Source organism: Mauremys reevesii, linkage group 3, assembly GCF_016161935.1.
Source record: "Mauremys reevesii isolate NIE-2019 linkage group 3, ASM1616193v1, whole genome shotgun sequence".
Classification (NCBI taxonomy): domain Eukaryota; kingdom Metazoa; phylum Chordata; order Testudines; family Geoemydidae; genus Mauremys; species Mauremys reevesii.
Genome location: NC_052625.1, coordinates 144282696 through 144310255, shown reverse-complemented (window position 1 = coordinate 144310255; position 27560 = coordinate 144282696). Strand labels below are relative to the sequence as shown.

The 27560-nt window shown below is 42.8% G+C and overlaps 1 protein-coding gene across 3 annotated transcripts in view; it reads right to left on the bottom strand.

Annotated features, from left to right (window-relative positions):
- SNX14 (sorting nexin 14) overlaps nt 1-27560 on the bottom strand; it is a 91805-nt gene that overhangs the window by 32344 nt on the left and 31901 nt on the right. Inside the window, exons 9-17 of one of the 3 annotated variants that reach the window (XM_039532543.1) lie at nt 27460-27535; nt 26510-26554; nt 26342-26422; nt 26064-26178; nt 24673-24828; nt 24252-24376; nt 16309-16367; nt 14340-14366; nt 12157-12289 (exon numbers count right to left, since the gene is read on the bottom strand). In XM_039532543.1, the coding sequence (XP_039388477.1) occupies nt 12157-12289; nt 14340-14366; nt 16309-16367; nt 24252-24376; nt 24673-24828; nt 26064-26178; nt 26342-26422; nt 26510-26554; nt 27460-27535 (817 nt within the window). The remainder of the gene's footprint in view (nt 1-12156; nt 12290-14339; nt 14367-16308; nt 16368-24251; nt 24377-24672; nt 24829-26063; nt 26179-26341; nt 26423-26509; nt 26555-27459; nt 27536-27560) is intronic. The other 2 variants (XM_039532545.1, XM_039532544.1) reach the window with 2 other exon arrangements.

Sequence of the window (27560 nt, the reverse complement as noted above, 5' to 3'; positions counted from 1 at the left end):
AACCGGTTTCTGTACTCCTCCCTAACGAGAGGAGTAGCGCTAATATCTGTATTACCATATCGGATTAGGGTTAGTGTGGCCGCAGATCGACGGTATTGGCCTCCGGGCGGTATCCCACAGTGCACCACTGACCACTCTGGACAGCAATCTGAACTCGGATGCAGTGGCCAGGTAGACAGGAAAAGCCCCGCGAACTTTTGAATATTTCCTGTTTGCCCAGCGTGGAGCTCCGATCAGCACGTGTGGCGATGCAGTTAAAAATCAAAATAAAGAAAGAGCTCCCGCATGGACCATGCGGACGTGATCGCTGTAAGGGCAGGCAAATCTGTTCTATCAGCGCTCCGTTACAGAAGACGAATTAAAAAACATTTTTAAAAAATCTCCAGACAGACGCCATAGCAGGGACTCAGCGCACTGCTGCGTGACCAGCGTAACGGAAAGCCAAGGAATCAAATGGACGCTCATGGACTGGAGGACTCAAGCTATCCCACAGTTCCTGCAGTCTCTCTGAAAAGCATTTGCATTCTTGGCTGAGCTCCAAATGCTTCTAGGGTCAAACACAGTGTCCGCGGTGGGTCAGGGCATAGCTCTGCAATTTACGCACCCCCCACACCCACCCCCAGAAGTGAAAGGGAAAACAATCCTCTCTTGACTCTTTTACATGTCACCCTATCTTTACTGAATGCTGCAGATAGACGCGATGCTGCAGCACTGAACACCAACATCCTTGCTCCCCCCCCGCCATGGGTGGCTGATGGTGCAAAACGACTGGTACCCGTCCTCATCATCAGCCTATTGGCACATGGGGCAGTGCAAAAGGGCTGGTAACCATGCTGACTAGCATCCGTCAGGTCGATCAAGGGCGCCTGGCCCTAATTTTTCCTGGTAGATGGTGCAGTATGGCTGATAACCATCATCATCATAGCAACAGGGGGCTGAGCTCTGTCAGCCCCCACCCTTCATGTGTAAAAAAAAGATTTAATTGCCCCTGGACTAGCAGAGGGATGCTGGGCTCCTCTCCTCCACACTCCTTACTGTCCTGTCTGGACTATCATAGCAGCTGGAGGCTGCCTTCCACTCATTTCTCACTAACAAGTCACTGTGTCTTATTCCTGCTTTCTTTATTACTTCATCACACAAGTGGGGGGACAATGCTACGGTAGCCCAGGAAGGCTGGGGGAAGAACGGAATCAACAGGTGGGGTTGTTGCAGGAGCACCCCCTGTGAATAGCATACAGCTCATAATTTCTGCAGGATCTGACACAGAGCAGCTGTGCTCTCTGATACAGTGGTTCTCTAGTACACTTGCCCATATTCTAGGCAGGACTAATTCTATTTTTAGATACCAAAAAGGAGGGATTGACTCAGGGAGTCATTCCCAATTTTGGCTTTTGCGCCCCTGGCTAAGAGCAGCCAGGGGCACTTATGACAGCAGCAAATGGTGCAAAACGACTGGTAGCCATGATCATCTTTTTACCAATTTATGGATTGGTAGATGGTGCAGTATGGCTGGTAACCATCTCTGCTGTCATGCAAAAGCAAAAGCATGCTGCTGTGTAGCGCTGCTGAATCGCCTCTGTCAGCGGCATCTAATACACATACGATGACAGTCACAAAAGGCAAAACAGGCTCCATGATTGCCATGCTATGGCATCTGCCAGGGCAATCCAGGGAAAAAAGGCATGAAATGCTTGTCTGCCGTTGCTTTCCCAGAGGAAGGAGTGACTGACGACATTTACCCAGAACCACCCGTGACAATGATTTTTGCATCAGGCACTAGGATCTCAACCCGGAAATTCCAAGGGGCGGGGGAGGCTGCGGGAACTATGGGATAGCTACGGAATAGCTACCTACAGTGCAACACTCCAGAAGTCGATGCTAGCCTCGGACCGTGGACGCACACCACCGATTTAATGTGTTTAGTGTGGCCGCGCGCACTCGATTTTATACAATCTGTTTTACAAAACCGGTTTATGCAAATTCGGAATAGTCCCGTATTGTAGATGTACCCAGAACTGGATTGTTTTCTTGAATGGGTAGCCAAGTCCCTTCCCTGGTAGTAGGCAGGTCTGGTCCTGCCTCTTCAATTTCTGAACAGAAGATAAACTCCTACAGGAATGGTAAACTTGGATATGAGAGAAAGCCTCAAGACCCTTCATTACGGCTGAGACCATCAGCAAGGTTCATGAGCCTGCTTAAACTCCAGTAGCTAGTACTTCTCGCTATAAGTTAGTACAGATAGAACTGATCTACATCTTGAACCGTGGAGTAATAAGTGAACTAAAGGAATATCTCATTTTAAAAGTAAACTATAAATCCCCACTTTATAAAATTAAATAAAGAAATTTCAATTTAAAAAACACACCACTTATGTGTGAATACACATCAAACTAAAGTCATGGGTTTTTTTTCCTCCCCTTTGACTTAAGAAATTAGGGCTGAACCTTCTCACCTGCTCTAAATTCAAGTCCAGTTTTGCTTAAGGGAGTTCTGTAGAAATTGGGATAACTGAATCTATCCATAGAAGCTACAGAGTATACCTGGAAGCAGCTCTGGGGCTGCTAGCACAGCTCCTAATCCACTTCTATTGAAGGAGGGCAGAGTTGGCTAGAGGATCCACTTTGGCTTTGTTTACAGTAGAGTATTCAAGTGCTCAGGGTCCAGCTAATTGTACTGCACTGAATGAAGCACAAATAGGAGCTGGGAATAGGCGACAGGGAATGGATCACTTGATGATTAGCTGTTCTGTTCATTCATTCTGGGGCACCTGACATTGGCCACTATCGGAAGACAGGATACTGGGCTAGATGGACTTTTGGTCTGACCCAATATGGCCGTTCTTATGTAAATAACTGAGTACATCATTCCAGTCAACATTTGATTAGTTTAAGATTTGCCCTTGCACCTATCTAGGGCTGCCCTAACTGTCACCCTGATCATGTTCCATCCCAGCAATATTGGCACATATATGTAACCTCCAGCTCTGCAACTGAGCCAGTGAATCACTCATTGTTTGCCAGTTACAAATCCTGCTCTGATGAACCATGTAGTTCACCAGCTAGAACTGCAGAGGAATTGATTACTGCATTCTTCATGACCCCATAGCTACCAACTTCCCCCTGTCCCTAAGAGGAGGCACCAATAAGGGAGCTGATAGCTGAAGGGCTGGGAGGAGCCCATTTACCAGTGATGCTCCTCCTACTGCAGTTCCATCTGGTGAGTCAGAGGTGTCTTGCCAGCTGAGAGCCTCACTCTGCTGTACCATCTACGTGCATCAGTGCAGGACTTACAGTTGGCAGACTTTCAATGGTTCACTGGCTGAGGTGGTGCAAAACTATAGGGCATTATGGTGGTGAGGAAATAATGTGAGGAGCAAAGAAAAGTCTCAGCTGGCAATCCACAGCTAGATGACCTGTGGAGCTGAAGCAGTGGGAGCCCCCTCTCAATTGGTGAGCTATGGAGGTTCACCTGAGGGACCATTTCTGCCAGCATGTTGCTTCTATCAAAGCACTCAATCATCTAAGCCTGAACTGAGTGGACCTCTAACAGTGTTTACCCCCTACAAACTGTAGGGTAATCTGAACCAGTTGAAGGCCCACCAGCAATCAACCATAGAACTTTTGACTGAGTGAGATGCAAGGTGCATTTCAATCTTTTGAGAGGCAACAATTTGTAACCCTTACAAAAGGTCTCCAGTATGACGCCTTAATCAGACCCTGCAGCTACCACTGGTGGTAGGCACTTAGTAAATGGAAAGCGATATTTCAGGCCTTGCCATGCACAGTAAGAGCACACCTGTTCCACTGTCTTTTAGTCCCTATGTGCCTGCAAAGCTTTTTTGTTTGTTTTATATTTTGTTAGGGGTAGAAAGGGGTAGAGAAAGGATTTTGCACCTAAAATACCAAATTTCACCACTCTGTTGCACTTTTCTGCTGTTTAAAGTAATCATTTCAGATACTTATCTATTTTATTCCCGATCTATTACAAAAGTAATTCTGGTTATAAACAGGTAAGAGCTAAGTAAGAGTAATCAGAAAAAAAACCAAAGAACTGTTACTAATCTTTCTGTAACTGTTATTCTTTGAGATCACAGAACTGGAATGGACTTCGAGAGGTCATCTAGTCCAGTCCCATGAACTCATGGCAGGACTAAGTATAATCTAGACGATCCCCAACAGGTGTTTGTCTAACCTGCTCTTAAAAATCTCCAGTGATGGAGATTCCACAACCTCCCTAGGCAATTTATTGCAGTGTTTAACCACCCTCACAATTAGGAAGCTTTTCCTAATGTCCAACCTAAACGGTCTTTGCTGCAATTTAAGACCATTGTTTCTTTCCTATCCTTGGAGGTTAAGGAGAACAATTTTTCCCACTGGTATCCTCCGGGCAAGCTCTAGTGCCCACTCAAGCGCTAGTATAAGGGACCGGACTGGCCCCACACCCTCTCAGTTCCCTCTTGCCGGCTCACTCCAACAGAAGCGCAGGAGGGTGGGGGTCATGGAATGAAAATGAGAAACACATCTCAAAGAACTGTAGTTATGGAAAGGTTAGTAACAGTTCTTCCTTCAAGTGCTTGCTCATGTCCATTCCATGTTAGGTGACTCACAAGCAGTACCCAAGGAGGTGGGCTCAGATTTCATGGACATGCAGATTAGCAGGGAAAAAAAACAAAAAACAAACACTAAACGATCACATTGCTGAAGCAAGAGAAGCTGTTTCAACAACCGTCACGGGTGGTAAGAAGGAACTGAGAGGGAGAGGGGCTGTCCGGGCCCCTTATATTAGCGCATGGCACCAGAGGGTGCTAAAGCCAGCTCAACGATCCCACTGAGGGAAAAATCTCCAGCAATAGTGCATGCGGCTTATGCACACCTAACATGGAATGGAGATGAGCACACACTCAAAGAGAAATACAAGTTATGCATTTCTGTTATCAGCAAAAATAATATTGCTTTGGCATAAGTGGCATCAGTCAACAATCCATAAAGATTTTACAAGCAAGCTTATCAAGTTGCACTAAAATGAGCTTCAGGTCATTTTGCCCACAAAAGCCCTGTAACTGGCAACTCACTCAAATTATTTTCCAACATGAACAGCCTTTTCTATAGAGCATTATCCCTTACATCATCTCAATCATCCGTTTCTAGAATTCAACAACATAGTGAAGTAGTATATTAATTTCTTTTGTAACTTTGTCTTTAAATTAAAAAAAGACTGAAGTGTAACATACATATGTGGAGCTATGTATTTCAATAAATATAAAGAACTTTAAACACAATCTCATTATACATTTCTGTTATGATCTCTCATTGTACCGAAGATGTTAGACTCTCTAACAAATGTGTAGTTTTTCCAAAAAATCAAACTTAAGAGTTGATTTACTGAGGAATGAAAAATGCAAATACAATTCCGTTTTTCATGGATAGCTGAAAAATTAGAAGAGAAAAAATACATTCTTGTTTTATTTCAGCCTAGTAGGATAAGAATTAATCCTTTAAGAGCAGAATACTGGACAATCTGTTTTCTGCCCCTTCCCCGGGAGTATTAGACTACAGTGGGGTGTATGGGGTTGTCAGGGAGGGGTAGTATCTCTGATAGGGGAGCAGTCGTACTCCTAGGAGTACCTCCCCACTTGACACCCAGCTCTCACCTGTGGCTCCAAGTAGCTGTCAGCATGCGATGGCGGCCACACCCCGGAAACCGTCTCGACTGGCGGGCTAAACCAGGTGAGGGTAGCCGATGAGTCTAAGACCCTCGGTGAGTTAGGGCCTGTCTACCCATTGCATGCAAAGGCTGGATCCGGCTGACTGAGGAAACCTGGTTCAATGGTCAGGAAGGCGGTGACAGCAAGTGTTGTGGAACGCTCAAGAGCACGACAAGACACATAGGCGTCCTGGTCATCCACGGCGCCCTGCCCTATCTCCAGCAGTCTCGACTCTTGTCCTGCCACTGGATACAGATAGGAACTGGGAAGAGAGAGTGAGGTTGACGTTGCGCAACTCTCCCTCACTTTAATCCAATTCACGCGCAAGTCTCGACATCATATCATATCACATCATATCAAGTCCTGTGGCGATGGGCGAGCAACGAAGCAGCAGGTGTGGATACACTGGGAGCTGTAGCCGCGGACCTGCACACAGGCGGCTCAGGTATAATGGTCGTTCCTCACTGACCGAAGCAGCGGTGGAGCTCGGCATCTTGTTGAGTGACTGAGCAGCCCTATTCAGGATTGCACTGCTCACCTCCGTAGAACGAGGAGGGGGCTAGAAAAGGTGCCCTAAACATTGCCTGCTTCACCTTACCCTGGCCAGCATACCGCGGCTGGCGGGGATCCCATAAAAGCGGTCGAACAAAAACAAAACTTAGAGTGACACTGATCACCATTGGCACATGGAATGTGCGCACACTACTGGATAACATCACGGCAGACAGACCAGAGAGAAGAACAGCACTTGTCGCCAGAGAGCTCACACGCTACAACATTGACATTGCAGCCCTTAGCGAAACTCGCCTTGCTAATGAAGGACAGCTGTCCGAGTCAGGCGGAGGCTATACATTCTTCTGGAGTGGCCGCAGCGGTGATGAGCGTCGCGAATCTGGAGTTGGCTTCGCCATCAAGAATCATCTTGTTCGGAAACTTGCAAGTCCCCCCAAGGGTGTGAATGATCGTCTCATGACAATGCAGCTTCCGCTTCAAAATGGAAAACAAGCTACTTTGATCAGTGCATACGCTCCCACAATGACCAACCCAGAGGATGTGAAGGATAAATTCTACGAAGAACTAGATGCTCTGCTATCATCAGTTCACCGCACAGACAAGCTGATCCTGCTTGGCGATTTTAATGCAAGAGTCGGATGTGATGCCGCAGCCTGGGAAGGAGTCATCGGGAAAAATGGAGTGGGAAAGTGTAACAGCAATGGTCTGTTACTGCTGGAAACTTGTGCAGCACATGACCTTCTGATCACCAATACGGTCTTCCGCCTCCCTACCTGTAACAGGACTTCGTGGATGCATCCCCGTTCCAAGCACTGGCATCTGATTGACTATGTCATCATCAGGAGAAGGGACAGGCAAGATGTCAGGGTTACAAAAGCTATGTGCGGCGCTGACTGCTGGACAGATCACAGGCTCATAGTATCTAAAATGAAGCTCCGTATCATGCCGAAGAGACGACCACAAGGCTGTAAGGCTCTCAAAAGGATCGACGTGTCGAAGCTGAAGAACAGCCGCATCACTGAAAATCTAGCAGAAGACCTAGAGAACGAGCTTGCTGATCTTCGTATTGAGAATGACGCTGAGAGAGACTGGGAGCGATTCCGCAACACTGTCCATACAGCTGCATCGAAGGTATTGGGGCCCTCCACACGCAGGCGGCAAGACTGGTTTGATGAAAATGATGCAGAAATCCAGGCCTTACTTGCTGAGAAGCACCGCCTGCATCGCGCATATCAGAACAATCCATCCTCAGCGGCAAAGAAGACTACCTTTATCAACGCTCGCAGAACAGTACAGAACCGACTGCGCAAAATGCGGGACTTGTGGCTGAGCGCCAAAGCAGATGAAATACAGGCGTACGCGGACAGGAACGACTATAAGCAGTTCTATGAAGCCCTCAACACGCTCTATGGTCCACAGGCTTCTGGGAGCTTTCCCCTCCTGAACTCTGATGGCACTGTGCTCCTTACAGAGAAGACGCAGATTCTCCAGAGATGGGCTGAACATTTTGAAGCAGTTCTCAACTGCCCCTCAGTCATCAATGATGAGGCCATAGACAAGATGCCCCAGGTTGCAGTCAATGACTCCATGGATGCTTCACCAGAAGAGGACGAAGTGAAGAAAGCCATCAACCAGCTGTCAAGTGGCAAATCCCCAGGGTCAGATGCCATACCAGTAGAGGTGTACAAAGTCGGTGGACCAGTGCTGCTACGGAAACTCACTGAGCTGTTTCAGTCCTTCTGGAAGCAGGGATCCATTCCACAGGAATTTAGAGACGCGTCCATCGTGCACCTCTAAAAGAGGAAGGGCAATCGCCAGGTATGCGACAATCACCGTGGAATCTCGCTGCTCTCTACAGCGGGGAAAGTTCTTGCACGGGTTTTGTTGAACCGACTGATCACTCACCTGGAGCAGGGCTTACTGCCAGAATCACAGTGCGGCTTCTGCAAGGGGCGTGGGACTATTGACATGATCTTCGCTGCGCGTCAGCTACAGGAGAAATGTCAAGAACAGAACCGTAAACTCTACACAACTTTTGTGGACCTCACGAAAGCGTTCGACTCTGTCAGTCGCCAGGGCCTGTGGAGGATCATGTCAAAATTTGGCTGTCCAGACCGATTCATACAAATGGTACGTCAATTTCATCACGGTATAATGGCTCGTGTCCTGGATAACGGTGAAACATCTGAGGCCTTCCCAGTAACCAACAGTGTCAAGCAAGGGTGTGTTTTAGCACCCACTTTGTTTAGCATGATATTCTCTGCCACTCTGACTGATGCCTTTCAACACTGCACTGAAGGAGTAGGCCTGAAGTACAGAACCGATGGGAAACTATTCAATCTGAGGCGACTGCGTGCCATCACCAAGGTGAAGGAAACTGTACTTCGAGACTTTCTCTTTGCCGATGATTGTGCTCTGAATGCTAGTACAGAGCCAGAAATGCAAGCCAGTATGGACAAGTTTTCACCTGCATGCAACAGCTTCGGCCTCACCATTAACATCAAGAAGACTGAGGTCATGCACCAGCCAGCTCCCCACACTCTGTACTCAGAACCGTCCATCATTGTAAATGGACAGAGACTTCAGACAGTGGACCACTTCACGTACCTGGGCAGTACCCTTTCTCGAGCAGTGTCAATCAATGAAGAAGTAAAGTGCAGAATTGCTAAAGCCAGCTCTGCATTTGGCCGATTGCACTCCAACGTCTGGGAACGTCAAGGGATCAGCCTACCAACGAGGCTGAAGGTCTACCGAGCAGTGGTGCTTCCAACTCTGCTGTACGCCTGCGAGACGTGGACTGTCTATCGGAGTCATGCACGAAGGCTCAATCACTTCCACACTTCCTGTCTGCGAAAGCTTCTAAAAATCAGATGGCAGGACAAAGTGCCCGAATACTGAAGTCCTTATCAGAGCCAGTCTGCCGTCAGTTCACACACTGCTGATGAGAGCCCAGACCAGATGGGCTGGACATGTCGTGAGAATGTCAGACAAGCGCATTCCTAAACAGCTCTTCTACGGGGAACTCGACCAGGGAAAGCGCTCCCATGGAGGACAAAAGAAGCGGTTCAAGGACATGCTGAAGACCTCTCTGAAGTCCTTTGAGATTAACACCGCCACATGGGAAACCCTCGCACTGAACCGTCCAGCATGACGCAGCCTCATTCACACAGGCAGTAATACCTCTGAGGCGAGGCGTACTGCTGAGGCTGAAAGAAAGCGTGAGCTGCGCAAGTCCAGAGCTGCCCGCACATCATCGACAGTGCCATCACATGTCTGCCCAACGTGTGACAGGACGTTTCATGCCCGAATCGGACTGATCAGTCATCTTCGGACGCACAGAGTCCGGTCATCGAAAGAATGAGTTGTTGAGGTCTTCATCAACAATGATGGACGAACATCAGACTACAGTCCAATGACGAGTGACATCACAAGACCTAAACTCTACAAGACAGCACAGCAACACTGCTCATTTGAAGATATGATAGTCTGAAGAGCTATCCTATACCTTGTGGATCCTTGAAGAAAAAGGGGAAACATAGAATTCTGAAATCAATTATTCTGTTTTTATCATTTTATCAAGTTGAGTGGGGAGGAGTTATTGGGGAAAAAAACAGATGAAATATTCAAATTCAGGTAAGCCTTTTATACTTTTATTTTCCACTAGTGGAAAATGGACTAGTACAGCATTAAAGAACATAGCACAAATTTGCTTAAATGTAATGTACAGTGAAATAGTTGTAAGTGCCATAGCAAGTCTCAAATTCACATGACTTAAAAATCAATGTATTTCCATAAATTCAGGTGAAATCACAACAGAAATAAATTTAAATACACCTCTACTCCGATAGAACGCGACCAAATGTAACACAAATTCGGATATAACGCGATAAGGCAGCAGGGAGCCCCAGGCTCTGGGCCCTTTAAAGCGCCACCCGAGCCCTGCTGCTTTACCACGTTATATCCGAATTTGTGTGGAGCCCCAGGCCCTTTAAATGACCACCTGAGCCCCGCTGCCGGAGCTCCAGGGGTGATTTGAAGGGCCCGGGGCTCCCCGCAGCGGCTGGCGCACCAGGCCCTTTAAATCACCACCGGGGAAGCCAGTCCAGTCGGGTACACCGTACCGGACCAAACACAATATAACACGGTGTCACCTATAAGGCAGTGAGATTTTTTGACTCCTGAGGACCACATTATATCGGGGTAGAGTTGTAATTAAAAATTCATGACCATCAAGCAGTTCGTGACCAACTTAAATTTCCCTCACTTCCCATATCGTCCTCATATTTCCTTGCCCACATCTGTGCCATGGATACCACGGCATCAACCTCCTGACAGCCAGTTTGCTATTCAGTCACTGCTGTTGCTGTTTGGTATACAAGAAAAAAAAAATCTAGTTGCAAGAGAAGCCTGAAGACTGGCAAAATAGCTGTGGCAAGCATGAATTACTGACTCACATGGTTCTTCCAGGGTAAACAGCTCATCTAGGACCAGGGAGACCAAGGCAGTGTGAATGCCGAATATACATATGAACACATTAGTTCAATTTATTTCCCTCTGCAAAACAGCCGTAGGGAGACCAGGGTTGAGAGATTTTTTTAATGATGATTTCTCCTACTGTATCTTACGCATCTTATTGTGTCACCATATCTGTGTTTTTAAGGAACTTGTGACAGATTTACAATTTTAGGCAGTGTCCTATCTGCTCCATATTAGCCATAATCACTAAACCAATTTTCCATCATCTAGCAGTAAAAGTTTGAAAAATGTAATCAAATATAAAAACTATGAAAAATCCAATTAGCTCAGTTCCACCTAGAACTGGGATTTCTGCAATAAATCAAAACTAAGGTTTTTCTTTTAAAATACAAGAAAAATGAATTGTCTTCTAGTCAAGAAACAGCAGAGTAAGTGATCCCACTATCTGAGCTGAAGTCAGACTAATACTGTATTTTGAATTTTTACATGATTTACTACAAGATGTCACCCCACAAAGCAGATGGTCCCACAAAAAGAAAAAAGTTGGAAGTAGTCTTAATGCTCTTAAGCCTTACAGGCAATGTTCCATTTTGCCCATGTGTACAGAGAAAACAGCGTGGTTCCCTCAAACTTCCATCCTTTAACCTCAAATCCTTGATCTCCTCTCTCCAGCATAGGGTCAGACGTACACCTGGCCTTCAGTAACATAGCTTAAAGGCAGCTAACCACTACCAATTTTTCAGACATCCAGTTTCTATAGCTTTATCATAGGTTGCTTCTACCACTGCCTATCACCAAGAGCTGGAATAGAACACTATATATATGGAACACATACTAATTAACCCACCCCTCCAGCAATGGTTTCCTCTGAAATGCTACGAAAACATACTCTACTTCATAAATCTTTGAGAATTAGACTTACGGAGCAAAACACAGTTGTGTACATTTTCAGGGATACTTGTTTATGTACCAATTATGCAACCAGAAAAATATTTTAGCCATTAGTATAAAAGCAGCATTGTGAGAGATATTATTCAAATAGCTACTAAAGATCTGGCCCTGAATCACGATAGCCCTATGGTCGCAGAAAGGACTCAGGACTTTACTGCAAATATTTACTAGATTGAAAAGTAACAGCTGCTCATAAGACTACTTGACAAAGATTACTTTCATAAAGAGAACATCACTTTTTAATACTTCTCTTTACCCCAGCAACTAACTCTTGGAATTACTTTAACTGGGGAGATACTCAGTGAGCACAAGATTTGGGTAAATAACTGAGTAGTACTAAGAGAACAAGGAAGCTGGAAAAATGCTGTGACCCCTAGGATGGCCCAGTGGAATAGCCCACAATATACCAGGAGCAAAGGAAGGGAAAAGAAGGGACAGAAGCTGAAAGTATTTAAAGATTCTGGAAAACAAACAGCCCTGAGATTTAGGACAAATGTAAAATTTCTACTCACAAAATCATCCTCTCCTTCAGTTAAACCATAGTTAGGTAGCACAGCTCCTTCCATTGTGTTGCTCTTGAATACTCCTCTAATTTTGCTGCCTAATCTGCTGATTGCAAATGATTCTCCTCTTTTCTGTGTGGCCCTAAGGATTATACAAAAACAAAATTCACAGTACAGGGCAAATTGTAGTACTAGCCACCGTATATAATTTAGAGATAAGAGTGAGCAGTTGGATGAAGTATGGAACTGATGTGTAGGTTTACACTTTTTAGTATTATAGATTCACTGTCTTTATTGCTTATTACAGAACAATTTAAAATTTATCAGTAAAATTCATCTGCTAGGGAGGAAGAAAATGATTTTAAAAAAGCATTTCCAGGGCATGGAATAAAATTTCAGCTATCAACTAACACTGATGTTCTTATTACAGCATTACTTTGGAATGAAACACACAGAACAATCTATTTTCATAACACTAACTTCCTAAGACAACTTTTTTAATTAAAAGATTGCAAGGAATGACAATAACCTTTTCAACACGTGATTATAGCAACACAACAGTCTGGCATCAAAGCGTTCATCCATATTTGTCAAGTACTGCATGTTTAAACACACTATTTTCTTTACAAACATCAAGGCATTTATACAGATACATGTGATGCAAGATGGACTGTGACTTAATTCAAAGCAGCAGGGAGAGTAGGCAGAAAGCCAGGCAGGAGGGTCAGAACTTACAAAACATGAAGGAAAACAAAAGCAGATGAAGACTCCTAGCTCAAGAAAGCAATTGGCCCTAGAGATGAAGGCTTGATGCAAATTTAAGTCTTGTTCTAAGCTAGAACTACTTATGATAAAGAGTATCCAAAGGCAGAAAGTTCAAGTAAAAAGGGCAGAGGCGTTAGGCATGAAGTCTGCATTCTTCATTATAGACACGTTACAGCACACCAATGCATGCACACCATATATACTGCCCTTACACCAGACCTGAAAAAGAAATCTTTTATTTCTTGTACTAGAAATGTACAAATTAATAGTTTAAACAAACCCTATTGGGACAGGAGGGGACATATTCCTGATGAATATAGCTATCTGAGGTTTTCATAAAGCTTGTTACAAATCTGTAAGATGAACTGCAAAACTGAAAATTGTGAAAAAAGTGGATAGCTTATTTGGGATTCAAAGTAGTAATGAACATTTTAACAAACTAAAAGCATTCAATGTTTATTTTCTAATTATATTTGCTTATAATTTTGCCAAAGTTTAACCATCTGTACTGAGTTTTTTCAGATAGGCGTCTGCCTCAGGCTGAATTTTGTGGAAGCAGTTGGCCAAAACCGTTCTGCCATTTCCAAGAACGAGGCTAGAGGAAAATGTATTGTTTTGCCAATGTTAAAATAATTGAGAAAATCTAGCGCCCCACGTTTTGGAACAGGAACTTGATGTTTGCTGTGGGGTTTATGTCAGGAATGTGACTTTCGCTCTCCCTGACAAAATCTGGCCCAATTATAGGTCTTCACCAATCATGGATTGAATCTACTCAGCAGAGACTTGCTAGAGTTTTATAGGTAGAATCTCTGAAGATTCCATCAGCACTGAGCATGATCTAGCCCAGGGCTGCTGCAGGCCCAAGTGGAGCTGGGCACCACGACTGAGAGCATAGAGCCTCTCTCTCCTGTGCTCTCAATGACCCCCTGTTGTATGCAAGTAAAGTGGAAGAAGGAGCTGCCTGATATTCTAATGCAGTGGACAGCACAATTTTCTTTTCTCCCCCTCCCCCCCCCCTTTTTTTTTAAGTGACAGGATCTGGAAGCCTGTGACAAGGAGCAAGGAAAAAACTCTGAGTAAAGTCTACAAAATAACCAGCACACTATCAGCAATAAAGCTTTGAGACATACTATGCTAAGGTTAATATGAGAGAACAAAATAGGTAAAGGCCAGGAAGATTTTGTATATTTTAATATTTGAGTGTATGAGAAATAGTCATTAAACCAAAACCAATACACTCTTTGCTAAAAACTTAGAGAATGAACATGCAATTAGTTTGCTGTTTCAAATGAATTTAGCCCAAAAAGAGTTTGCATGTATTTAAAAATGAAACAGTCAATGTCTGTGATAAAGGCAGTATGATGCAGTCATGATGGATGCAATTTAACACTAACAGGCAACAATTATGGCACATTATCTTGACTTACCGAAAGTCATCCAAACTCAGGCTACCTCTGCAACAACAGGTACAAGAAATTACCCCACAAGGAGAGAGAGTCCCAAAGACAGAGACAGATTTATTTAAAGCAAAACCAAACAGCCAAGAACTTTCATTGCAATTAGCATGACTGCTGTTATATTTATAAAAGTCTCTATCAATTTCCATACAAATATTCTCAAAATATCTGGTAAATTTTGGATATTTACATGAGACCAATCAATACACATGCATTTGGTTGGGATAGTTGCATTTGATTTTTAGACCCCAATTCTGAAAACACGTAAGTGTGTTTGTGACATTAAGCATTTAAGTAATTCCAGTGGCTTAAAAGGGACTACCCTCATCCCTAAAGTTAACCATGTACATAAATGCTTGAAAATTCAGAATCTTAGGATGTAATTCAGGTTTGATTCATACAAGAATTTACCCTGCTTGATAGACGCTTTAAAGAAAAAATGTTTTCTGGGAAAAATCTGTAGACATTTTATAAAAGAATTAAACAGTTTGTAAAGAACTTTAAAGATGCAAAGGGCTTTTTATGTTGATTCAGATTTTAAGGATCATTTAATTATCAAGTCTGACTTTTTGCATAACATGAGCTGTAACATTTTCCCAGTAATTCCTGCATCAAGCACAATAACTTGTGGTTGAACTAAAGCAAATTCATGCTAAAACCAGTAATAACCAATAATTTCTCTTTAAGAACATTGTTTCTGATATGCGGGAGCCCTCACATACTGGATAGACAGAGTACAGGAAGAAGACTACACTTCTAACAGTGTTTTAAAAACACCAACTCATTCTACAATGTCTCAGACTGTTCTTTAGTCATGTTACTTGTGAAACTTGAATTATGTTCATCCAAATGGAACATGAAACTGAAGTATAAATAGTAGACAACATAACTTGACAATGATATTGGCCACCATTTTGGGCCTCCACTTGGCAAATTGGTACTGTATTTTGTTGCGTTTCTGATGCATTAAAAGCCAGTATGTCGACATTTTTAATACTTTTCTGTATACCTCTGCCACATAGGAATAAAGCAGGTACACCCAGAGGTTTGGGAATCTGGGTATACTGTATGGTTTTTGTTTTTTTTAAAGCTTAGCCATATTGGAATCATAAATAATGAACTTAAAAAAAATCAGAATTGAAAAGATATTAATTTTTTCTTCCCAAACCCCAAGATCATAGGTATTTTAAAGTAAATCAGATTCAGAGCTTAAAATGTGTTATATCTATTAAATATTAGTGGGAGAAATTGTTACAGTTTGCACAGAATCCTATTGAGCTGAAATAGCTCACATGGGCTGGTTTCTACAGTTACTGGAAAAAGTGATTCAACATGGAAGTCAAACACTACAGAGTCAACTTTCTATTTTGCGTTCTCCAAAGCTTTCTGTGTAACTCACTATTGCCATGTTATCTTAATGTTATTGGGCATGTCCTTAGTTTGAGGGGGTTTTTCACTCTGACATATCAAAAATAAAGGATTATACTTCTGAATCTCATACCATTTTTTTAAATAAAAGAGCAATAAAAACACTTTAAGCGAAATATTCCTTCACGTATTACTTGCTGCTCCTGTAAGTAATCTACAAATTTAAAACTAAGTTTAGAAATCTAAATAAGTTAACATTGAACAGTACTTTATTTGACAGAAGATTCAATCATATAAACCAGGGATCGGCAACCTTTGGCACACGGCCCACTAGGCACATCCCTCGTCCCGCGCCGCTTCCCGCAGCCCCCATTGGCCTGGAGTGGTGATCCACAGCCAGTGGAAGCCACGATCGGCTGAACCTGCGGACATGGCAGGTAAACAAACAGGCCCAGCCTGTCACGGTGCTTACCCTGGTGGGCCGCGTGCCAAAGGTTGCCGATCCCTGACATAAACAAACATTTTAAAACTTTCAATTACGAAAATGTATTAAAAGGTTTAACACACCTACCTGCTAAACCTTGAATTGCGTGTTGGGGATTCAGCTCCTCTTAAGAGCTGCCTGAAATACTAAAATAGAACAGTTAATATGCAAGTAAGTGCTGACTAAGTAGAATGAAAAAAATAGAAAACAATCTCTTTATTAGTAGTTTACAGCTGTAAATATCAATAGCTAATTATGTTTCTTGCTTCTAACTTCACATCTGTTGAGTATTTAATATTAGAAACACTATACAAGTCTCTGCAGTTCAGATGTTGTATTTCATATAAGACTACTTACAATCATCAGTTCTAATGAACGTACAACATAATTTATGCTTTCCCAAGGGCACCCTGGCAGGGCTTTCTACTAAAACTATGTCTTCACTATAAATATTGCAGCACCACAGCTGCACCACTGAAGCAGTGCCACTATAGCGCTTCAGTGTAGACAATCACTATAGTGATGGGAGGAGTTCTTTCATCACTGTAATTAAGCCACTTCCCCAACAGGTGGGGGCTAGATCAATGGAAGACCTACATCATAGGTTAACTCAGCTCAACTATTCGGCTTGAGGGACTCTTCACACCCCTGAGCAACGTAGCTAGGTCAACCTAACTTTTTAGTGTTGAACTGATACAAGCCCTGAAGTGCTATTACAGTCTGAAAAACAACTAAGAAGAAAATTGTGTTCTACATGTATTATATTTCAATTAGTTCTAAATAGAAATTGCAACTATACAAGTAGAAAAAAAGCCTTTTTCTAAAAGAAAAGTTAGTGCTGCAAACTCAACTTAATATCTGAAAAGGAAGTTTTATTCTTTCAGGCTCTTGCATCATCAAAAATTCTGGAGCTGTAACTAACAGTTCTGTTGATGTGAAAGCCACTAAGAACCTAGCTCCCTTTAGGAGGCCATTTCTACTCCACAAACTTATGTCGATGCAAGTTATGTCATCATAAAGTTGTCACCGTTAGCACATCACTTGTGTGACTGCGTACTTGGCTCCTTGTATTGGCACTACATGTACTCACAAGAAGTGTTTGCACTGATGCGTGGTGCAGAGCACGATGGGCAGGTATCCTAGTGTGAAACCCACCACAGTGCAGCACTCTGTCTTTTGGAAGTTTTGGCAGTGCTTGGTGGGGCCAAAACAAGTTGCACAGGGGTGACGAGGAGCGTGAGGTCAATTTTGCAGTGTGCAACTGTCTCCTCCCATAATGTCATCTGTAAACCATAATTTTTGCACCTTTTTTCCCAAAATTCCACAAACTCGCATAGCCCTCCTTGCTGCCCACCATCTCTGACAGAAGCATGAAGCCTACACAGCTCTGCATTGCCATGAGTGTTGGAAAAACAGAGCACACAATCATGAATTATTTGCAGAGCTGCAAGAAGAACCAAACTGGTGGGGAACAGGATGATTTCTTGGATGCCAGATTGCTGTGGGACATAGTGAGAACCAATTCAAAGTTGCTGGCATTCATGAAGTAGCTGCAGATGGGCCCAAGAAATGATCACTGACTGGTGGGAATGCATCATAATGCAGGCTTGCGGGGGGACAAGCAGTGGTTGCAGAACTTTTGGATGCACAAGGCAATATTCCTGAATCCGTGTGCCGAGCTTACCCCAGCCCTCTACTGCATGGACACCAAAACGAGAGCCGCACTGACAGTGTTGAAGCAAGTGGCAATCATGTTGTGGAAACCTGGAATGCCAGAGTGCTACCTGTCAGTCAGAAATCAATTTGCAGTCAGGAAATACACTGCAGGGGCTGTTGTCATACAAGTGTGCAGAGCAGCCATTAATTGCCTCCTACTGCGCAGGACTGCGACTCTCAGCAACGTGCAGAATGTAGTGAATGGATTTGTACCAAAGGGGTTCCCAAAGTGTGGTGGAGTGATAGATGACATGCATATCCCTATTTTGGCACCAGGACCACCTTGCCACAGACTACATCAACAGAATAGGCTAATTTGCTATAGTTATGCAAGCACTGGTGGATCACTGGGGGTGCTTCGCTGACATCAATGTGGCTAGTCAGAGAAAATGAATGATGCTTGCATCTTTAACACAGAACTATTCAGAAAACTACAAGCAGGGACTCTCTTTCCCAACAGGCAGATAACCATTGGGAATGTTGAAATGCCAATAGCAATCCTGGGAGATCCAGCCTACCCGTTGTTCCCCTGGCTTGCGAAGCCGTACACCAGCCATCTCGACAGCACCAAGGAATGATTCAACTACTGGTTCAGCAGGTGCAGAATGACAGTTCAATGTGCTTTTGATCAATTAAAGGGACACTGGCGTTGTTTATTCACAAGATTGGACCTCATGAGAAAAATATCCTAATGGTTGCAGCTGCCTACTCTGTCCTGCATAATATTTATGAAGCAAAGGGGGACACTTTTCTGCTGGTATGGAGGGCAGAGATGGAGTGCTGTCTGCTGAGTTTGAACAGCCAGACACAAGGGCTACTAGAAGAGCTCAACATGGAGCTATACTGCTTAGGGAGGCTTTGAAAGACCATTTTAACAGTGAGCCACAGAAATGTATTTAGTTGTACTGTGTTCTACGTCACCCTGCTCTTTTGTGGCCTGTTACGAATTGTGTGGTGATTGCTGTATATTTAGGAATATAACATTGTCAATACATCTATTAATTTTGTTTGTGTTTTATCCTGTGAGTTGTGTCACACTGTTAGTAAGAGGTAATTGATTACTTTCAGACCTGTTAAGCACTCGGTAGCAGATGTTGCAAACTAATAAAACAACAGACATTTATTTTGTAACAGAATTCACTGTAAAGAAGAAATCGTGAAATTTTAAAACAAATCTATTTAAAAAAAAACTTAATACTTAAGAGAACAGAACTGATGAAGTAGACAGAACATTCATGTCCATTTCAGCTATTCCTACGCCAACCTTGGTTTTCACAGGTCAGCGTACACAAAGCTGTGACTGTCTTTAATGTCCGCAGGGTTGAGTAAAAGAAAAAAAGTTTATTTAACTACAAAGAGAGAGATTTTAAGTGAGCACACGTAATGATGCATAAAAGTTAGAAATGGTTATAAGAAAAATAAAGATAAAATGCTCCCTAGTGCCTACCTTAACAAACTATACTTGATTCAAAGTGGAGTCCTTACCACATCCTTCTAGCAGCATTACTAACCAAATTTTTCAGATCAGGCCCCTCCTCAAAGTCCAGCAGCTGTTTCTCTGGTATTCTCAAGTAGAAAAAGTGAAATGGACAGGGAGAGAGAGGTTTGACCCTCTTTTTATAGTTTCAGTCCCCCTTTTGAAAAGCATTTCCAGCTGAGCATAAGGAGACAGCATGTCTGGTGTGGAAGGAGGCTTCCTGATGGGTTCTTTCACCTGTGTATGTTCAGAAGTAGTTTTCCTCTTGTTTCCTCTCTTCCCCTCTTTCTGCTTGATGACTACATTTACTGCTTAAATGCAAATTAAGGCAAACACTTTCCTTTGCTCAGGACAGCCCTGTTTGATGACTTCTCCCTGGGGCTAACATCATCATACAGGGGAATTTTATAACGTCACATACAAAGTTCCTACATATATTTTACCAAGATAAGATTGACCTTTGAGTTATTAGCTTTTAAATGATATCTTACAAGGCATGTTTTGCACAAAGATTATTACAGTAGTGTGTAGGTTGTGAATACACCTGTGCATTCCATCATGCCATCCCAAGTCCTCTTCTTTCTCCTTCTTATTCTGGTCAGACGTTCTGCAAGTATGGAGGTGGAGTCCCTCAAGGCTGCAATAGCAGCAGCTGCAGAAAAAACACAGAGATACCATTGTCAATATATTTACTACAGAAAGCAAAACTGCAGAACTCACTCCCCCTGCTCCCCTGAAGTTTTAAGCACTACATGCTCATTCTCACTTTTGTTTGCAATTGCTTGTGCATGGCACCAGTCACAGCATCAGCCATTGTGAGTATGGCCAGCTGGGGATGAGGGAAATGAGGAGGGAATTGCTTGGTTGCATGAAACTAGGGGAAAGCATAGGGGAACTGGCACTGAATGCTGGCAACATTTTCCACAGGCATTGGTGATTTTAGCTGATATCTCACTCCTGAGGGTAACAAAGGGAGAAAGAGCACAGCTGCTGCTAGTGTCCTGAAGCTGCCCGGGCCCATATGCCGCTAGTGTGCGTACTGCAAAGTTATTGCTAACTGGCATGGGAAAGTGTCCTATCGCAGAAGAAGAAATAAGGCAGTCATCCCTAGAAACCTTCAGCAGAGGGGTACCTCCATGAAAGGAGGTACTCCGCCCCCTAATCAGGGCTCAGCAGTCTGCCCCAACAGAGAGACACAAGCACCACAAAGACAGACGCAAACACAAATACCTGGTTCCTCCAATGGGAACTCCCACTCAAACTCCCCTGTTAGCAGACCTGTTGGCCGGCTCCTGGGCCGCTGCGATCTGACCTTATTGAGGTCAGAGGGTGTAGGGAAGCAGTGAGAAAGGCAAAGAGCCGGGTGGAGATGGACCTAGCGAAGGGGATTAAAACCAATAGCAAAAAGGTTTTTTAGCCATATAAATAGGAAGAAAACCAAGAAGGAAGAAGTGGGACCGCTTAAAACTTTAAACCGAGTGGAGATTAGGGATAATCTTGGCATGGCACAATATCTGAACGAATATTTTGCCTCGGTCTTTAATGAGGCTAATGAAGGGCTGAGGAATAGTGATAGAGGGACTGATGGAAATGAAGATATGGGGGTAGACATTACGGTATCTGAGGTGGAAGCCAAACTTGAACAGCTTAACGGAAGTAAATCGGGGGGCCCGGATAATCTTCATCCTAGAATATTAAGGGAATTGGCGAGTGAAATTGCAAGCCCGTTAGCAATGATTTTTAATAAATCTCTAAACTCGGGGGTTGTACCGTTTGACTGGAGATTAGCTAATATAGTTCCTATATTCAAGAAGGGGAAAAAAAGTGACCCGGGTAACTACAGGCCTGTTAGTTTAACATCTGTAGTATGCAAAGTCATGGAAAAATTTTTCAAGGAGAGAGTGGTTACGGACCTTGAGGCCGATGGCAACTGGGACAAATTACAGCATGGTTTTACAAAAGGTAGATCGTGCCAAACCAACCTGATCTCCTTCTTTGAGAAAGTAACAGATTTTTTAGACAAGGGAAATGCGGTGGATCTAATATATCTTGATTTCAGTAAGGCGTTTGATACGGTACCGCATGAGGAATTACTGGTTAAATTGGAAAAGATGGGGATCGAAATGAAAATCCAGAGGTGGATAAGGAGCTGGTTAAAGGGGAGACTGCAGAGGGTCATATTGAAGGGTGATTACCAATGGAGTTCCTCAAGGTTCGGTTTTGGGTCCGATTTTATTCAATCTATTTATCGCTGACCTCGGAACCAAAAGTAGGAGTGGGCTGATAAAGTTTGCGGATGACACAAAGTTGGGAGGTATTGCCAATTCGGAAAAGGATCGGGATATCCTCCAGGGAGATTTGGATGACCTTGTAAACTGGAGTATTAGTAACAGGATGAAATACAATAGTGAGAAGTGTAAGGTTATGCATTTAGGGATGACTAACAAGAATTTTAGTTATAAGCTGGGGACGCACCAGTTGGAAGTAACGGAGGAGGACAAGGACCTAGGAGTCCTGGTTGATTGTAGGATGACTATGAGTAGGCAATGTGATGTGGCCGCTAAAAAAGCTAATGCGGTCTTGGGATGCATTAGGCGAGGTATTTCTAGTAGAGATAAGGAGGTGCTAGTCCTGTTATATAAGGTGTTGGTGAGACCTCATTTGGAGTACTGTGTGCAGTTTTGGTCTCCCATGTTTAAGAAAGATGAATTCAAACTGGAACGGGTACAAAGAAGGGCCACTAGAATGATCCGAGGAATGGAAAGCCTGTCATATGAAAGGAGACTTGAGGAGCTCGGTTTGTTTTCCTTAACCAAAAGAAGGATAAGAGGAGATCTGATTGCACTCTTTAAATATATCAGAGGGATAAATACCAGGGAAGGAGAGGAATTATTTACGCTCAGTGCTAATGTGGACACGAGGACAAACGGATATAAATTGTCAGTCAGGAAATTTAGGCTTGAAATTAGACGAAGGTTTCTAACCATCAGAGGAGTGCAATTCTGGAACAGCCTACTGAGGGAAACAGTGGGGGCGAAGGACCTCCATGACTTTAAGATTAAGCTAGATAAGTTTATGGAGGGGATGGTATGATAGGATAACGGGTTTAGTCAATAGGTCAATAACGTGCCACAATGGTAATTAGTACAAAGGGTCAATGATAGGATATTGTTAGCCTTTTTCCAGAGGGTCTGGCTGGAGAGTCTTGCCCGCATGCTCGGGGTTCAGCTGATCGCCATATTTGGGGTCGGGAAGGAATTTTCCTCCAGGGTAGATTGGCAGTGGCCCTGGAGGTTTTTCACCTTCCTCCGAAGCATGGGGCAGGGGTCGCTTGCTGGTGGATTATCTGCTACTATAAGTCTTTAAATCATGATTTGGAGCATTCAACAGCAGAGTCAAGGGAGAGAATTATTTCAGGAGTGGGTGGATCGGCTTATGTGGCCTGCATCTTGCAGGAGGTCAGACTAGATGATCATAATGGTCCCCTTCTGATCTTGAATTCTATGAAAGTTTCACTGAGACCTCTCAGGAGGATTCAAGGGACATCCTAGGTATATAAACAAACTGCTCCACTTGGTCCCCCCTGCCTAACTCTAGAGGGGATTGAAAAGCAGATAGCAACTCTACCTCTCTTGATTGTTCCATTACCTCTTCTAGCACAATTAATCAAAAGTCAAAAGCTGTGTCCTCCTATTGTATGGGGGCGGGGAGGGGGGGAGGAGGAGGATGGGAGTGGTATCCCTGTAATGAAAAAAAATACACACTTACCTGAGGTTCCTTCCCTTGCATCAGACTTGACCATGCTCAATTGGCAGGACTGTGGTGGATCCCCCGTCGCCTGTCCCACCTCCTCCTCCTCCTCGCTGTTCATGACCAAGGCCTGGGACTCAGGCTCCTCGAAGGTATTGAGAGTGTTGTGCTAGGCGGTAGTGGGGTCTCCGCCAAGTATGGCATGCAGTTCTTTGTAAAAGTAGCAGGTCTGTGGCTTGGCACCAGAACGATTGTTGGCCTCCCTGGCCTCCTGGTATGTCTTCCACAGCTCCTTGGCTTTTAGATAGCATTGCTGCTGGTCCTTGTCATACCCATCTCCTGCATCCCTCGAGCAATCTGTCCATGCTTTTATGGATGGTTCAGAGCTGTGCCAGCACAATCTTTTGTCCCTACAGGCCCAAGAAAGCCAATATCTTCTGTCCACTCCAGGTAGGAGTGTGTCTGGAATGTGCAGCTGACATGGTCAGCTGGGCAGTTGCACTCAATAATGGAAAGTTGCTAGGTGTGATTGCCAAGCTGGGCATTCAGGAAAAGAAATTTCAAAAATTCATGGGGTTTTAAACAAGGCCGGGGGGGGGGGGGGGGGCTTTCGGTCCCTGTGACCCATAGGAGCGGAGTTCACAATGGTGACCAGAGCAGTCAGCGTGAGGCACTGTAGAACAGCTGCTGGAGGGATGTTAGGATTGATCTAGGTAATGCAGCATCTACACGTGCACTGCATCAACCTCCGTAGACTGACCTTGGCTCAATTCCGCTCAGGGAGGCAGTATTATTATGTTGGCCTAATGGGCAATTTACATCAGGGTGAGACAAATTTAAACACAAACACAAAACTAGGCCAACACAAGGCAGCTTACATCGACATAACTTTGTAGCGTAGACCAGGCCTCGGTTATATTGGCTCTACCCTGATAATAGGAGTAAAAAATAATAAACCTATTTTTACCAGTTAAATAGATAAAATTTGGAATACATACAAGGAGCAATGTTTAAGCTGTCACATTTACATTGCCATTTGAAAAAAAAACTGTGCTTAAAGGCAAGACTTCAAGTCTTTCATGCTTACCTCATCACTGTGACAGAACATAGGGGTAAAGACATTCTCTAAGAGGGAAAGAACATGTTCATATGCTTCAAAAAGGCATCGCATCGTTTGAAGTTTCACAACATCTACATATTCACCTTCAGCAACTGCAGAAAAAAAATCCGGTTGTGAATATTAATTGGATGTGCCATTGTTGTTCATAAAGTTTTTCTGACTTTTACAGGTCTCAGTCTCAAATTAGTCTGTATAAATATGCAGGGGACATCCAGTGATAGGAGTATATGCATTCTTGAACACCACTGGTTTGTTAATGAGGTTGTATGGTTATGATAAAATTAAAGTTATTTATTATTTGGATCGACTAGGATTTTTTTTAGTCTGACAGAATGCTTTATAGATTCCAGTATAAATTCTTGATCATTCCTTTCAATCTCAAACTTACTTCTTTGAATCTCTTCCACGATAAAAGGATCAAATCTAATTTTGTCAATACTTTCATCCAAACAATAGGTTTTGTAGATTTTCTGCACCTCTTCATGAAGAGACATTTTTTCAGTATCTGATAATTCTGGTTGCAAAATTCTGTCATTAAATTCCTCTGGAAGGTGGGGGAAAGAAAATGCATTTGTTGATCAAATTTAGCTAATATAAATGGTGGCACCTTAAAGTGGCACACAGGTCAGCCATCAGGGTATGTCTACACTGCATTCAGGATGTGTGATTGCAGCATACCTGAGCTACCTTTGATCTAGCTAGATCAAGAACAGCTGGAGTAACAACAGTAATGAAGCCATGGTAGTGCAGGTGGCAGCACAGGATAGCTCTGTCTGTGCAGGAACCTGGGTACATACTCGGGTGGCTGCTAGCTGCCTTGGTTACATCTACACCTGCTGCAATCATACCTCCCAACACCAGTGTATACCCTCAGATACCTTTCCAGCAGATATGGCTATACATAAAACCTTAAAATGGTTTTAAAACTTATGACCAAGCTGATAAACTGCATTAAAGATTTTGGTGTTAAGTTGTATTAATACTTATGGATTAAATCTAAAGTTATATAAATTGATCCATAAAAATAAGAGCTGCAATAAAACTAATTATTCCCTTCCACAGTAAAATTCACAATCACCCTTTGGAAGATTATGGGTTACGAACATTTTCATTATTTCCCTTCCGGAAAATAATCTCTACAAGTGAGACTTCTGGTTGTGCCTCCTTGCTGAAAATCTTGCTTACAAACCACAGCCATTGCCCATTCTCTACCATTTGGTTCTCAAATGAGTGCTTAGAAAGCTGTGTAACAAAATTTGAATAAGTAATGGCAAAAGGGACACAGCTGATGAACAAGTTTCAACCTCCTTTACATCCTGCAAAAAAGGAAAGCACACCCAGAAGTCAGAACTTTCAGAAATGGCATAAGTTAGAACAGAGATTCTCACAGAATTTTCATAGTCTGCAGTACATCTTTTTAGAGCAATTGTAGCAATGGTAAATACAATAGTTTTCTTTTAAAGGAAAATCAAGATATCCCAGGCTTTACACTGTATAACTGACAAGTGCATTTTATTCCTTGTGATGAACATTTTTTAATTAGTCTTCTCAACTAAATAGAAATCCAATTAAATGCAAAAAACCCACAATGAAGCAACATTGTTGCCAAGTTCAGCATTAAAATGTCAGGAAATATCTAAGTGAAAACTGAACACAGAACCTCAGCTCAGTCCTTTGCTTTGAGATGCAGTCTTTGATTGCAGAATCCACTAATGGACCAGCACCTAAATCATTGTTTAAGTTCAATGAGTACACCTAAGCATACTAGGATAATCTTACCTACAGTCAGACAAAACTGCAACACATGTACTGCCCCTTCCTGTTTCAGAAAGTTCATGAAGCGAAACAAAAGATCTTGCTGTTCTCTAATCTCCCTCAATTCCAGCTTCAGGACCTAAACATGAAGTGGAAAATGCAGTTAGCTTGGAGGATATTTCTCAAGCTTTCATTAAAATAAACCTTTTCTAATAGAAGCAATGAAAAAAGCACTGGTAATATGTACAGCACATATAATACTTATTCAAAATCCGTATATAGTGAGTATTTTCTTCACTTACAGATGGTTTTTTATTGCGAGGGTCCGCAAATTTCTGCAAGAATGGAATCAAAGAAGCAGCCGGCTCAGTTGCTTTTTCAGGCTGTAGAAAGAGTGTTGACCTACTGAGTAAGACTGACACTGACATGTGTGAATCAATTATAAATGTTCTCATTTTGTCAGTACTCACTGGGCTATCATCAATGAATTTGAGAAGCAAATGGTTGACAGTATCCTAATGGAAAATACAAACAAATTACAACAAACCAATCTGTTTGGAAATCATTCCATTGCCATCCCAGTTTCTAGCAATACTGACAATTTTCATGTCTTAAAACTGCAAACATAAGCAGAATAATTAAATGATTCTAGCAATTTCTAGACTGACACTTGAATAATCTCTATATCCAGATTCTTAAATCAATGAACTTCCCAAATGAGACATGCACAGACAAGTTCTCCATCTTGCAAAGATAAGAGCTCTGTTTGTCATTTTATGCCAATGCCGGTTAGGTGAGTTACAGCAGACTACAGGCAGTTCCACAAGCTCAACTATTCTTTGCCTGCAGCCAAGCAGTATTCAGACAGTTGTGACATTTTCTTCCAATTGAAAACCAAAGATCAGACAAGTGACTTTCTATCTAAACTTTATAAATGCAGTGCCACTTATCTACATAAGCAAGAAGTAAACAAACTTGCATCTATGGGGAGTGGCTTTTAGAAAGGCCTTGTCCACACACAAACATTGTAACTGTACCAGTGTGGATTAATTTATATAGTTAAAAAGGTACATACAATGGCACAGCTTATTCCATACACAGCTATTGTAAGTATAACTATTCTGGTAATAAATCATACCTCTAACAAATACAAAAATCAATTTGTAGACCTAGCCTAAGTGTTTTTTTTTTTATTAATGTAGCCAAATAACCATTAAAACCAAATTAACACTGCATCACCAAAAAAATAAGAGGATTGGGTATGGGGTTATTTTTCTCTCTCTAAACCATTAAGCAGTTACCAATGATAAAACCAATGTGAAGTACTTGTTTCACTATAAAGCACCTCGTCATAGGACAAAATGGAAAACAATGATAGTCAGAGTAAACAAAAAATATTTCTACTGCTCCAAAATCTCACTGGGTCAGCTAAGAAGTCCATGGAGGGAAGGAAAACAGAACCAGACAGGATCTCTCTGATAAGCAATGCCAGGGATCTGAAAGGGAAAAAAATGATACTAC